General features: G+C 44.5%; 1 protein-coding gene across 4 annotated transcripts in view; it reads left to right on the top strand.

The window, feature by feature from the left end:
* Window positions 1–620: 620 nt before the first annotated feature.
* The window catches only part of ebf3a (EBF transcription factor 3a), a 49672-nt gene continuing 36544 nt past the window's right edge, over window positions 621–13748 (top strand). For all 4 annotated transcript variants that reach the window (XM_088070295.1, XM_088070297.1, XM_088070296.1 and 1 more), the window contains exons 1-6: window positions 621–1009; window positions 4875–5031; window positions 5677–5740; window positions 5885–5940; window positions 6280–6353; window positions 6681–6749. In XM_088070295.1, the coding sequence (XP_087926421.1) occupies window positions 888–1009; window positions 4875–5031; window positions 5677–5740; window positions 5885–5940; window positions 6280–6353; window positions 6681–6749 (542 nt within the window). In that variant the 5' untranslated portion in view covers window positions 621–887. The remainder of the gene's footprint in view (window positions 1010–4874; window positions 5032–5676; window positions 5741–5884; window positions 5941–6279; window positions 6354–6680; window positions 6750–13748) is intronic.

Consider the following 13748-nt stretch of genomic DNA (forward strand, 5'->3'; position numbering starts at 1 on the left):
AAACGAGAGTAAGTGAGTGCACTGGGACTCTCTCTCTCTCTGTGGTTGGTCGGTTCAAGTGCCCGCCTCCTCCCCCCCTTCTCCCTCACACACACACACACACACACACACACACACACACACACACACAAAATCTGACACACACACACACACACACACACACACAAAATCTGACACACACACACACACACTCTCTCTCTCTCTCTCTCTCTCTCTCTCTGTCCTTATACGGTGAGGCCCCGCCCCCGGTTGTGATGTCGTCAGCAGCTCTGAGGAAGACCCGTGGGGTTTTTGGGTTTTGGCGTCCAGTCCTGTGGGGCCGCAGGGCTGAGAGTTTCTCCTCCGCTCCTCATCCCTCCATCAGCTCCTCTCTCCTCCTCTTTCCTCCTCTCTTCTCCTCTCTCCTCCTCTCTTTTGGGAAAAGAAAAAAGACACTTTGCTCACGCTCAATTCGCCGTCCGGACTCGCTGTGTTCCTCCTCTGCTTTTCTCGTCTCTGAGGATTTTATTTGTCTGTTTTTCTCCTCCTCCTCCTCCTTTGCTCCTTATCGCCACTTTTAGGGTGACGGCCAAATATTTTTTAAAAAGTCCTTTAAAAAAAAAAAAAACAAAAAGGAGTCAAAAGTTGAATGAAATCTGAAAAGGAGACAAAAAGTTGTGTCGTTGAATAAAACTCGTGCTGGTCGTGCTCGCCGGCTGCGTTCCCACTTCGAGTCGTAATCGATGAACTCGGTGCTCGAGTCGTTTCTGGTCCTGTAGACCTGCTCTGTGTCTCCGGCTGGACTTTTCTCCCCGCCGATTTCTCTTCCTGTTGTTCGGTGCTCGTGTCGTGTCGTTGTGTCGTGGTGGGCGTGCGGTTGCGGCGGTTGCAGCGTCGGGGCCCCGGAGATGTTCGGGATCCAGGACAACCTGCCCCGCGGGGCCACGGCCAGCATGAAGGAGGAGCCGCTGGCTGTCCGCTCCTGGATGCACTCAGCCGGCGTGGTGGACGCCAACACAGCCGCTCAGAGGTAAAGTGCCGCCGCTCGCTGCCGCCCCAGAGGGATTCTGGGAGCTGGAGTCCCAGCGGACCGTCAACCACTCGGCAGGAAGGTTCAGACGAGCAGGAGGCAGCTTTAAGTTCACAGCCGGCAGAGCGAGGCAACATTTAGACAAATTCTCCTCTTTTTATGTTTATTTCTCTCTGAGAAAAAGAGATTTCAGCTGGTTTCTAAAATCTGAGCAGATCCGATAGAACGAGAAAACAAATCAAATGTTTATTTATTTCTCAGGTTGAAGAGTAAGAAAAATGTAATTTTTCATGACATTTAATGACAAAGATTTTTTAAAGTCAGATTGAATTTTCAGACTTATTTCAAAAGAAACAAGAACATGTTTTTTCTAACATATATCCCATTAATCAGAAGTGTCGGACAGTTTTTGAATATTTTTTCTGCTGCTCAGAACAAAATGAACATTTCTAAAAGTAAAAGATGAAACTTTATGGACAAAAATCCGAGCAGATGGACATCTGACATTTCTTCTCTTCTTCATGTTTCCTGAGTTTGATTTTTCCGTCTGAATCTTTTTTCTCTCAAATTTTATATTTCACATCTTTTCTGAGCTGAAGGTCAAAAATCAAACTCAGCCGAAATTCAGAAGGTGACTGAAATATTTCTTGATTATTGTATGAAATATTTCTTCACAGCTCAAACTGAAGAAATGGAGAGATGATTTTCAGTTTGACTTTCTGCTCAAACACAAACTATATTTTTTATTAAAGTCCGTCATTGAACTGAAGAGTTTTCATGAAGGTCGGACCTCCAGCAACATTTAGAGACTCATACAGAGCATTTAAATCACAGTTAGCGCTTAAAAAAAAAAAAAAGAAATGTTTAGCAGACACACGCTTGACTTCATGATTGTGAACATGAAATATGAGCCGCGTTTGAGGTCATAACTGTAATGAAGCCGTGTGCCGTCTGATTGTCACGGCAGCAGAAAGTCTCTCTGAAAACATTTTTAACTGTTTTAAATTCTGCTAAATAAACTTTAATCTTCTTTAAATAAGAAACAAAGTTTTATTTGTAATAACACGTGTCTGAGAGCTGATATTTATGAAAGTGATTAGATATTTTGTAGACATTTTCATGAAAACCTTTCATTCAGTTTGTGTGAGAGAAAAAAAGCAGCTTCAGCTTCTGAGCAAATCACATTTATGTTCATGTGTTAAACATGTGTAACAATGTTCAGGTAAATCTGAACATCTGAATAAAGCGTGTGTGTAAACTCTGTGATGGTGTTTTAAATCTTCGGACATCGAGGTGAATCCGTCTGACGGCTTTAACAAGCATCTGTATAATACTGATTATTAAATCACGTTCAGCCGAGTGTCGTCTCACTGCGTCTGCTCACATCAGGACGCAAAAATTAATCCCGCTTTTATTTTTCATGTTTGTACAAAATTTAAAATGTTGAGTTTATGATGAAAAAATCCTGACAGTTCTCTGACAGGTTTTTGAAATGATCTCAGCGCCGAGATTTATCAGCTGAAATTCACATGAAGGTTTTTTATCATTTAACATTTTAATAATGTTTAATTTTACAATGAAAAACTGCACATTTTGTCATGAAGCAGCAGAATAAAATCCAGGAGACAGTGGGATTTTTCTAAATGTCTGCAGAGACATCAGAGACACTTTGTGTCTCCGCTTGTCCTCTAACATTCACACGCAAGTTCAAGTACGTATTTTTTTTGTTCTTACTGAATGTAAAATAATTTTGAACAGAGTGGGTATAAGGAGATAAATCGAAATACAGCTGAGGATGATTTTTCTGTGTGTGAAACTGCAGGTACGTTTTGTGTCTCCACTCGTCCTTTAACATTCACACGTATGTTGATAAAGTTTATTTTTTAATTATTGCTGAATGTAAAATAATTCTTAACAGTGTGAGGAGTTAAAATAAAATAGAGCTGATGAAGTGATTCTTCCATGCGAATCTGCAGAGATTTCAGCGGTTTGTGTCTCTACTCGTCCTCTAGCATTCACACGCATATTAATGTTTATTTTTAAATTATTGATGAATGTAAAATAATTCTTAACAGTACGAAGAGTTAAAATAAAATGAAATCCTGCTGATGATGATTTTTCTAAATGTGTGAATGTGCAGAGACTCTGTGTTTCTGCTTGTCCTCCAACATTCACACGCAGGTTTAAATATTTATTCTCTAAATGTTTGACAAATCTAAAATAGTAATAAACAGAGTGACTATGAGGAGATAAAAAGAGAGTCAAATCCTGTGTGAGAGCGTGTCGGCTGGCAGCAGAAGCCGACACACGCCCTCATCCTCATTTATAAACATAACACCCTCTCTTATTGTTATTATTGTTATTCTTGTCATTATTGTTATTGTTGTTGTTATTATTGTTGTTGTTGTTTTTGATATTGCTTTTCCTCTTCAGTATATTGAATTTTCTGTTTCTGACTAAAAGCTTCAGAATTGATATTTTTCTCTTTTTATTCCTAAAACTGTGAAAAAGATAAAAGTGCAGATTTTTTTATTGTGATGATTTTTATGTTTTATGCGTTTGGGTCAAAGCTGCAGTTTGACTTCTTTATTCTGAATAATTATCTGAAGATGAGCGTGTTGTGAACAGCATCGATTCATGTGGAGGTGAACTCTGAAGCTTCGTGTCGTTCTGCATGAATATTCACACGCTCACTCAGTTTTTATCTTCAGCGCATTTTAAAATCAGATTATTGTTACGAGTTTTAAATCAGTCTCAGTTTGTTGCGTGATCGTTACTGTTGGGATTTTTTTATTTCAGCATGTCAGCGATATTTGATGCTGCTGACAGATTTTCTCTGATTACGTCTCTGCTGTTTGAATTCAACTAAATGTGGGATTCATGAATGAACTGAGAGAAAATAATTCAGTTTCTGATTTTTTAAGTGAATCTCTTCATGTTGCTGCTTTCACCTGGAAACCTTCTTCACAAATGACTTGTTGTTTTAAAACCAGGAAAAAAATATTCACAACATTAAGATTAAATCATGTTTTACACCAGAAAACCGAACAAAAAAAAGAAAATCTGTTTTTAATGACCGGGCGGGGTCTCTCTTTTTTAAAGAAATTTTTGGGGGCATTTTTGCCTTTAATTGATAGGACAGCACAAGTGTGAAAGGGGGAGAGCGAGAGGGGGCCACATGCAGCAAAGGGCCGAGGCTGGAATCGAACCCGCGGCTGTTGCGGCGAGGACACAGCCTCTCTACATGGGGCGCCCGCTCAGTGGACTGAGCCACCTGGTGCCCCAGCTGAGACTTTGTTTGAAATCATTTCAAATGTGTGCAGTTTTTATCTTTTTGTCTTGACTAATTTAGTTTAAATTTAAAGTTAAAATTTAACTAAAAATCAGTGAAGTCTTTGACTTTAGACCCAAGAAAGTTTCTGAGCCAAACCCCAAAATTTAAATGATTCATCTCACAACTTTTTGAATTTGAATTTGAATTTTCTGTTTTCTTTATGTTGTTTATTGATCCAAATGTGTTCATTTCATTTAATTTCTTGCCACAAACTGTTGAATTTCTTCATCAAACCCCAAAATTTCCCGAAATCGTCTCCTGAGAAAGAAAAGGTCGACTTTTTTTGTCAAACCTGAGTCCTTCATGTATTTTTATTCTGTGACAACTTTTTAACTCGATGTGAGGTTGTTTTTTGTTTTTAAGTTTTATGAATTTTCTGACTTTTTAATAAAAAACAACAACAAATCAGCCCATATAACTTTTGCTGTTTGGTGTAATATTGCAGAAATGTGATGAAGCTGCCGAGCCGTTGTGTCTCTGATGTCCTCTCGTCCATCTGACCATCTGTCCGTCTGTCTGTGTGTCCCTCAGCGGGGTGGGGTTAGCTCGGGCTCACTTTGAGAAGCAGCCTCCGTCCAACCTGAGGAAATCCAACTTCTTCCACTTTGTGCTGGCACTGTACGACCGGCAGGGGCAGCCGGTGGAGATCGAACGCACGGCCTATGTCGACTTCGTGGAGAAAGAGAAGGTGAGCAAGGAGGGAGGAGCTGGGACACAAACCAAACGCACCCGACACACTGTCAACACGCCTGCAGTGGTGCACGAAACAAACAACCCACACAGCATCAATTAGACACTCTGTGAGGGACAGGCTGACTATACAAATCAAACACACCCATGCCCGGGCAGATTAACTTCGCCCGGGCAGATTGACTTCACCTGCCCAGGCAGATTAACCCCAAAGTTAAAGTCATGTTTTCAGACTTTCTGTCTTCATGCTGGAGCAGAGAAGGGAAAGACGTGAGAAAGAAGCAGGAATGGAAAACAAACGCACCCCTGACCTGACGTGAGCTGAGCCTGTGTGAATACTAAATGCACTGGCAGGAGGTTACAACTAACAAACCAAACACACCCTCACACACCAAAGATTGGGCTTCATTACAATGTAAATCACGTCTCCACCCGGGTGGAGCTGAGCTGCAAACCAAACTCACCCCGAGGTCACAAAGGTCACCCGCTCTGAGACAGTCAGGCTGAAGCAAGAGTAGAATCCAGACGCACCTGCAGCTCAGGGACTGAGCCAGGTGATAGAAACCAAACGCACCCGTGTGTGTTTGTTTTCTGTACAGGAGCCGGACGGCGTTAAAAAAGGGTGTGTTTGTTTTCTGTACAGGAGCCGGGCGGAGAGAAAACCAACAACGGGATTCACTACAAACTGCAGCTGCTCTACAGTAACGGTGGGTGCGCTTGTTTTACTGCACAAATAAAACTGCTGCCTTGTTTTTGTTTGTGTTTACAAACAAAATCTGACTCTAAATAAACAACAACAACAATTGTGTGTGTGTGTGTGTGTGTGTGTGTGTGTGTGTGTGTGTGTTCAGGAGTGAGAACGGAGCAGGATCTCTACGTCCGGCTGATCGACTCCATGACCAAACAGGTGAGACATCACTGATCATTGATTATTTATTATTGATTATTGATGGTCAGGTGTTTATTAATTCAGAGTCATGGATTAAAATCTAACACGCCTGTCTGTAAACACACCTGTCTGTAAACACACCTGTCTGTATATATTTATAATATCACAGGTGTGTTGAAGTCTGTAGTGAGTCTGTGCAAATATAAAGAGCTTTTAATTGAGTCGTCTCTGCTGCTGAGGACTGGGAGACTAAGACCTTTACTGATCCAGCAGGTTCTCTGTCTGACATGCACCTGGACATGGAGGACAGGTGTGAGACACTTGGATGCGGTTCACACCTGTGTGTTTATGTTTCAGGCGATCATCTACGAAGGTCAGGACAAGAATCCGGAGATGTGCCGAGTCCTGCTGACACACGAGATCATGTGCAGGTAAGAACATGTGAAGACTCACCTGAGGACCACGTTCCACCTGTCCTACCTGTCCCACCTGTCCCACCTGTCCTACCTGTCCTACCTGTCCCACCTGTCCTACCTGTCCTACCTGTCCCACCTGTCCCACCTGTCCTACCTGTCCTACCTGTCCCACCTGTCCCACCTGTCCTACCTGTCCTACCTGTCCCACCTGTCCTACCTGTCCTACCTGTCCCACCTGTCCCACCTGTCCTACCTGTCCCACATGGGGTCTGGTGGTTTTCGAGCAGAGAGAAATAAAAATGTGGATCCAGTTTTTTATTATTCTGTCTGTGTTTGTGTCAGTCGCTGCTGCGATAAGAAGAGCTGCGGAAACAGAAACGAGACGCCGTCAGACCCCGTCATCATCGACAGGTAGATACTGACACACACACACACACACACACACACACACACACACACGTATACACACTGTCTGTATTCATATGCGGTGTGTGTTGAACTGTCCTGGATGTATTTCATGCTCTCACACACACATTATTTTAATAGCAACATATCTCTGCAGGCTGTGTGTGTGTGTGTGTGTGTGTGTGTGTGTGTGTGTGTGTGTGTGTTACCTGATATTTAAATCTGTGTGTTGTTGCTAAACAACATGTCAGAGTGTTTCTGTGGTGATACTGTCATCATCACAGACAGACAGAGAGAGAGACAGACAGAGAGACACATCAAATCAGAGACAGAGACAGTTTAAAGAGGGGACGGCTCTGAATGGGACACACCATGTCTTTTGAGGTGAACTCATGTGGCTGATATCTGATGTGGATCCATTTTTCTCCTCCTGATGTGGGAGCTGATCAGCTGATCAGGTCTGTGCTGCACTGGTTGATTATTAGACTCTGAAGGAAACACGAGTCTCAACACGTCGCTCTGTCTGTCAAATTCATGCATTCATTCTGCAGAATTATGAAAACGCTTCAGCTGAGGTGAATCTTTTCATCTTCTTCACGTTTTCACTAAAATCCATCGGTCTGATCTCAGCAGGAATCAGCGTCGGCTGATTCTGGTATCAAAGCTGATATCTGCCGATGACACGCTGATATTGTCCTGCATCGCTCTCATGTCGCTCACAACCAACGCATCCCAAATATCTGTGCTGCAGAGCAAAAGTTGTGACATCACATCCTGCCTGTTATTCATTTTTCCATCTTCCGTCTTGCTGAAAACGTGAGATCCTGAAGTTTACATTCAGAGAGAAATCAGCAGCTCGTCTGTCGACACCTTTAAGGGTCTGAGGACTGTTGGGAGATGTTGTTGTTTACTCTGTTTTTCTGTGTTTCAGTAGCTTCTGATGATGTTAGGATGTCTTTAAAAAGCTGACATCCCTGAAACGGGACGCTCCACACAGCCTGCTGCTGAGCTCAGTGCTGATCTGAGGCTCGGTGGTTCGGACTGACGGTGGTTTGGACTGACGGTGGTTTGGACTGACGGTGGTTTTGACTGACGGTGGTTTGGACTGACGGTGGTTTTGACTGACGGTGGTTCGGACTGACGGTCCTCAGGATCTTCAGTTCTCTGTCTGTCGCTGAGCTTATTGTCTGAAGGTCGTCGGTGACTCAGTGATGTTTGAGTCTGCTGTCCGTCTGTCCCTAAAAGTCTTTTTTTTGTGACCATAGTCCTTTAGATTGTATCATGTGGTCAGCTGATACAAACAGCGCCTGAGCTTTCAGTCAGAGTCCATGGTCTTCATCCAGTATGATGTCTGCACTTTGGTAAATGCATATATGTACGAACTTTAGCTCAGTGAGCGTCCAGGAGTCTGAACTCTGAGACGCTTCAGAGAAGACAACAGGAAGTGCAGATTTTGTCAAATAAATTTTATTTACGCAGGAGCTTTGGTACAAACACACGGCCCAAAGACCCGAAACACACAGACAGATTTAACGGAGAACTCGAACAGCTTGACGGAAAGTTCTGCAGGACTATAAACTTCCATCTCTGTGCATCATTATTCAGTCCTGCAGATCAGTAAATGTACACAGTATGATAACCATCAACTTTAATATCTACGAATAAACTGAGCCAGAAATACACAGATTAAAGTAGAATACACGATCTGGACTACATTCAGGATATGAACACACACACACAATTATCACAACAGGAAGAGGAAAAGAGACTAAAATGCTCCAGACAGTCTCTAAAGGGTTAATGACAAACAGTCCCTGAAGGGTTAATGTCAAACAGTCCCTAAAGGGTTAATAACAAACAGTCCCTAAAGGGTTAAGAGTCTAAAGAATAAAGATGAAATAAAATAATCAAATGGAATAAAAAAAAAATTTAAAAGACATAAAAAAGCAAAAATCACTAATTAAAACTTAAAGTCTGTGGCAGATTCAAGAGAAAAGATTTATTTTAATTTGAGAGAGTTTATCGTTCTTCGGTTCAGAGACAGAGAGCTCCACAGTGTAGGGCCATGAGACCAGGACCGGGACCGGGACCGGGACCAGGACCAGGACCAGGACCAGGACCAGGACCAGGACCAGGACCAGGACTAGGGCTAAAACACAGTCCCTGCTGATCCAGCAGCGTCCTGCTCTGAGACTGCCGAGTGTTTTGTCCTCAGTGTGTGAATATTGGCGGATAAAGTGTCTTCAGAGCGTCTTCAGAGTGTCTTCAGAGTGTCTCTGCAGGTCTGCGGCTGCTGGACTTCAACAACAAGCAGAAATAACATCGGTCACAGAAAACCCGACTGCTCCTCCTCCTCCCCCTCATCTCTGCTTTTACTCTCCTCTCCCTCCTCCTCCTCCTCCTCCTCCTCTCCCAGGAGGAATCATACCCTCTCCTCTCCTCTTTTCACCTCCCCCTCCTCCTCTCTTCACCCCTCCTCCTCCTCCCCCGGAGTATTAATCCACCCCCTACCCCTCTGCTCGCAGGCTGAGGGGGGAGGAGGAGGGAGGAGGTGGGAGGAGGAGCAGGGGATGGATGGATGGATGTGACTGCTGCAGCCTTTTGAAAGGAGAAGTGGTGATATTACAGCCGCTCGTTTTCCTCCCCCTCCTGCCCCCCCCCGCCCGCCTGCCTGCTGAAATGCATGATGGGAAGGTCTCCTGTGTTTTGGGCGGGCGGCGTCCAGTGAACAGGAAACATGTCAGGGTCAGACTCTGCTGCCGAGCACAAACACCCCGACGCAACCACACTCGCCTTTCTGCAAGACGCTGAGTTTCATCTAAATATCACAGAAACAAAGAGGCTGAGACAGTTTGTCCCGCAAACGTCTTAATAAAGACGAGTCCGTCCACTGGACATGAGACATTCAAACACAATCTTTACACTTAAATAAGTAATAATAATGAAAATAAATAAGAATCTTTATGCTTAAAATCACATAAATCACTAACATCTAAATATCAAACAAAAGAGGCTGAGACTCTTGGACCTGCAAAAGTCTAAATAAGAGTCTCAGTCTGTCCTCAAGACAGACTGAGACACAAGACAAACCAACAAACTGTCCTAACCCTAACGCTTAACCCTTTAGTCCTCTAATAACATTAATTCTGCCTCCTAAAGACAAAACGTCCTTCAGAGGTCAGCTGGACCTCGAGGATCAGGACTTGGAGCCTGAGATCAGAGTTCAGTAACGTTGGTGTCTTTGACAGATGACCTCCATCTTTGTTTAACCCTTTATAGTATATATATAGTTTCAGTCTCTGAAAGCAAACAAACTTTAACTGTGACTGAAAAATTCACTCTGAATCATCATCAATCATCTACGACATGAACAAATAAATGTCATTAAGATAAATTTAACTGTCACAGAAAAACAAGTCCAACTGTCAACGTTTATGCAGCGAAAAGAAATGTTCAACCGTTAACTTCTGTCGACAAAAAAAATAAATGCATAAATAAGACACGGCAGCAGTGCATCATTATATCTGCTGAACACACCCGCCTGCTGCCGCACGGCTGAACGAGCAGAGCGGCGGCGTCTGCAAACAGGACGACTTTTTATCAGCAGGCTATAAAATCATTATTTATATCATTTCTTTAATCGTTTTAATCACATTCGCAGACATCAGTTCATTACGTATCTGACTGTCTTAAACAGGAAGTTCTCACCATTTTGTGACCTTTGTTTTTAACCCTTTGAAAGCTGAGAATTTGGAACGACGCTAATGAGCAAGTCAGGAAGAAATGACTGAAAAATTAGCAATGAATGTATAAATGAAAAAACGGAAACAAAGAAAAAACAAAATCAAAGTAATGGCCTGGCAAAAAAATAATAGATAGATAGATAGATAGATAGATAGATAGATAGATAGATAGATAGATAGATAGATAGATAGATAGATAGATAGATAGATAGATATAGATAAAAAGATAGATAGATAGATAGATAGATAGATATAGATAAAAAGATAGATAGATAGATAGATAGATAGATAGATAGATAGATAGATAGATAGATAGATAGATAGATAGATAGATAGATAGAGAGATAGATAGATAGATAGATAGATAGATAGATAGATAGATAGATAGATAGATAGATAGATAGATAGATAGATAGATAGATAGATAGATAGAGAGATAGATAGATAGATAGATAGATAGATGTGTTTTGGGGCGAACGGCTGACTGTTTTGTCATGTGTGTTTTGGTTGAGGGGTCGGAGATCAGCTGACATTTTGGGTGAAAGTTTATTCTTCGGTTCGGTGTAACTCCGGCCCCGGCCTCCTGAAGGGTCCGGGGCCGGAGGTTGAGCCCCGCTGCAGTTTCAGGCTCTTTGTTCTGTGTGAAGACGGGAGCCTTTGAGGGTCAGTGACGATGTGACGATCTCCCGTCTGAGCGCCGGCGCTGAGAGCGTGTGAGCGCTGATCTTCAGTCAGTCTGCAGAAATCTCTCGGCTGAGGTCTGATCCAGTCGCTCCGTTTGGAGCCGACGATGATGATGATGATGGCGATGATGACGGCGGACCCTCTCTCATCTTTTCACGCTCGCACTCTGAATACCAGATGTGAGAATTTTTGGGGGTACAATCTCCTGTCTGCAAGCGTCTCTGGTGTGTGCAGCGTGGGATTATGGGAGGACGTGGTGCTGTCAATCATTTAGCGGCGTAGGTGTGATTCGGCTCTCGTGCCGCAGGTCGGTTTGGGATGGAATCTCATTACTGGCCGCGTTTCAGGGTGACTGACAGCAGAATAATGTTTGGGGCCCCCAGAGGGCCCCGAGCTGGCTAAATGTTAAATGTATGAATGCATGGGAGTCAATGGAGAGATGAAGTGTAGCTGAATATTTTTTTCTTCCTGGGAAACGTGGTGAGGAGTGTGACCCTGAACACACAGTCGGCCGCTGTTTCTCTGCTCAACACGCCGAGCCGCTTCCACGCAAACACCCGAAAACACTCGAATATCACATTTCACTTAACACATCACACACACTGCATTAACCCTTCGGAGCCTCGATCAGCGTGAACCATTTAAAACTTGCACACAAAAAAAAACATGGATGAGTGACAAACGAACGGAAGGACGCGTCACTCAAATGGACTCCGGTTTTCTACGAGCTCAACGACAGCCGACAGGTGACGTTTACACGGAGAAAATACCCGAATAATCCGCCTTCTACACAGAGAGCTGGACTCACTGTGATACTGTGATACTGTGTGTGTGTGTGTGTGTGTGTGTTACTGTGTGTGTGTGTGTGTGTGTGTGTGTGTGTGTGTGTGTGTGTGTGTGTGTGTGTGTGTTACTGTGTTACTGTGTGTGTGTGTGTGTTACAGTGTGTGTGTGTGTGTTACTGTGTTTGTGTGTGTGTGTGTTACAGTGTGTGTGTGTGTGTGTGTGTGTGTTACTGTGTGTGTGTGTGTGTGTGTGTTTCTGTGTGTGTGTGTGTGTGTGTGTTTGTGTGTGTGTGTGTGTGTGTGTGTGTGTGTGTGTGTTTCTGTGTGTGTGTGTGTGTGTGTGTTACTGTGTGTGTGTGTGTGTGTGTGTGTGTGTGTTACTGTGTGTGTGTGTGTGTGTGTGTGTGTTACAGTGTGTGTGTGTGTGTGTTACAGTGTGTGTGTGTGTGTGTGTGTGTGTGTGTGTGTGTGTGTGTGTGTGTGTGTGTGTGTGTGTTACAGTGTGTGTGTGTGTGTGTGTGTGTTACAGTGTGTGTGTGTGTGTGTGTGTGTGTGTGTGTTACAGTGTGTGTGTGTGTGTGTGTGTGTGTGTGTGTGTGTGTGTTACAGTGTGTAGGAGACACATTTTGACTTTGCAACCAAACCTCTTAAACTGAGCTACATTCCTACACCTCCTCCTCTCCTCCTCTACACCTCTACACCTCCTCCTCTCCTCCTCTACACCTCCTCCTCTCCTCTTCTACACCTCTACACCTCCTCCTCTCCTCTTCTACACCTCTACACCTCCTCCTCTCCTCCTCTACACCTCCTCCTCTACACCTCCTCCTCTCCTCTTCTACACCTCCTCCTCTACACCTCTACACCTCCTCCTCTACACCTCTACACCTCCTCCTCTACACCTCTACACCTCCTCCTCTCCTCTTCTAACACCTCATCCTCTCCACCTCTACACCTCTACACCTCCTCCTCTCCACCTCCTCCTCTCCTCACACCTCCTCTACACCCCACACCTCCTCCTCTCCTCTTCTACACCTCCTCCTCTCCCCACACCCCCCTCTACACCTCCCACACCTCCTCCTCTCCCTACACCTCCTCTCACCCACACCTCTACACCTCATCCTCTACACCTCTACCCCTCCTCCTCTACACCTCCCCTCCCTCCTCCTCCTCTACACCTCTACACCTCATCCTCTACACCCTCTACACCTCCTCCCTCTACACCTCCCCACACCTCCTCCTCTACACCTCTACCTCATCCTCTACACCTCTACACCTCCTCCCTCTCCTCCCTCTACACCTCCTCCTCTCCCACACCTCCTCCTCTCCTCTCCTCTCCTCTACACCTCATCCTCTACACCTCTACACCTCTACACCTCATCCTCTACACCTCCTCCTCTACACCTCTACACTCTACACCTCCTCCTCTCCTCTTTCACACCTCTACACCTCCTCCTCTCCCCCTCTACACCTCCTCCTCTCCCCCTCTACACCTCCTCCTCTACACCTCTACACCTCCTCCTCTCCTCTTCTACACCTCTACCCCTCCTCCCTCCCTCTCCTCCTCCTCTCCCCTACACCTCCTCCCACACCTCTACACCCCACCTCCTCTCTCCTCTACACCTCCTCCTCCTCTCCCCACACCTCCTACCTCCTCCTCTACACCTCTCCCCACACACCCTCCTCTCCTCCTCCTCCTCTCCTCTACACCTCCTCCTCTACACCTCTACACCTCATCCTCTACACCTCCTCCTCTATACCTCTACACCTCATCCTCTCCTCCTCTACACCTCTAC

Source organism: Plectropomus leopardus, chromosome 19, assembly GCF_026936395.1.
Source record: "Plectropomus leopardus strain MGB_pleo_1.0 chromosome 19, ASM2693639v1, whole genome shotgun sequence".
NCBI classification, from domain to species: domain Eukaryota; kingdom Metazoa; phylum Chordata; class Actinopteri; order Perciformes; family Serranidae; genus Plectropomus; species Plectropomus leopardus.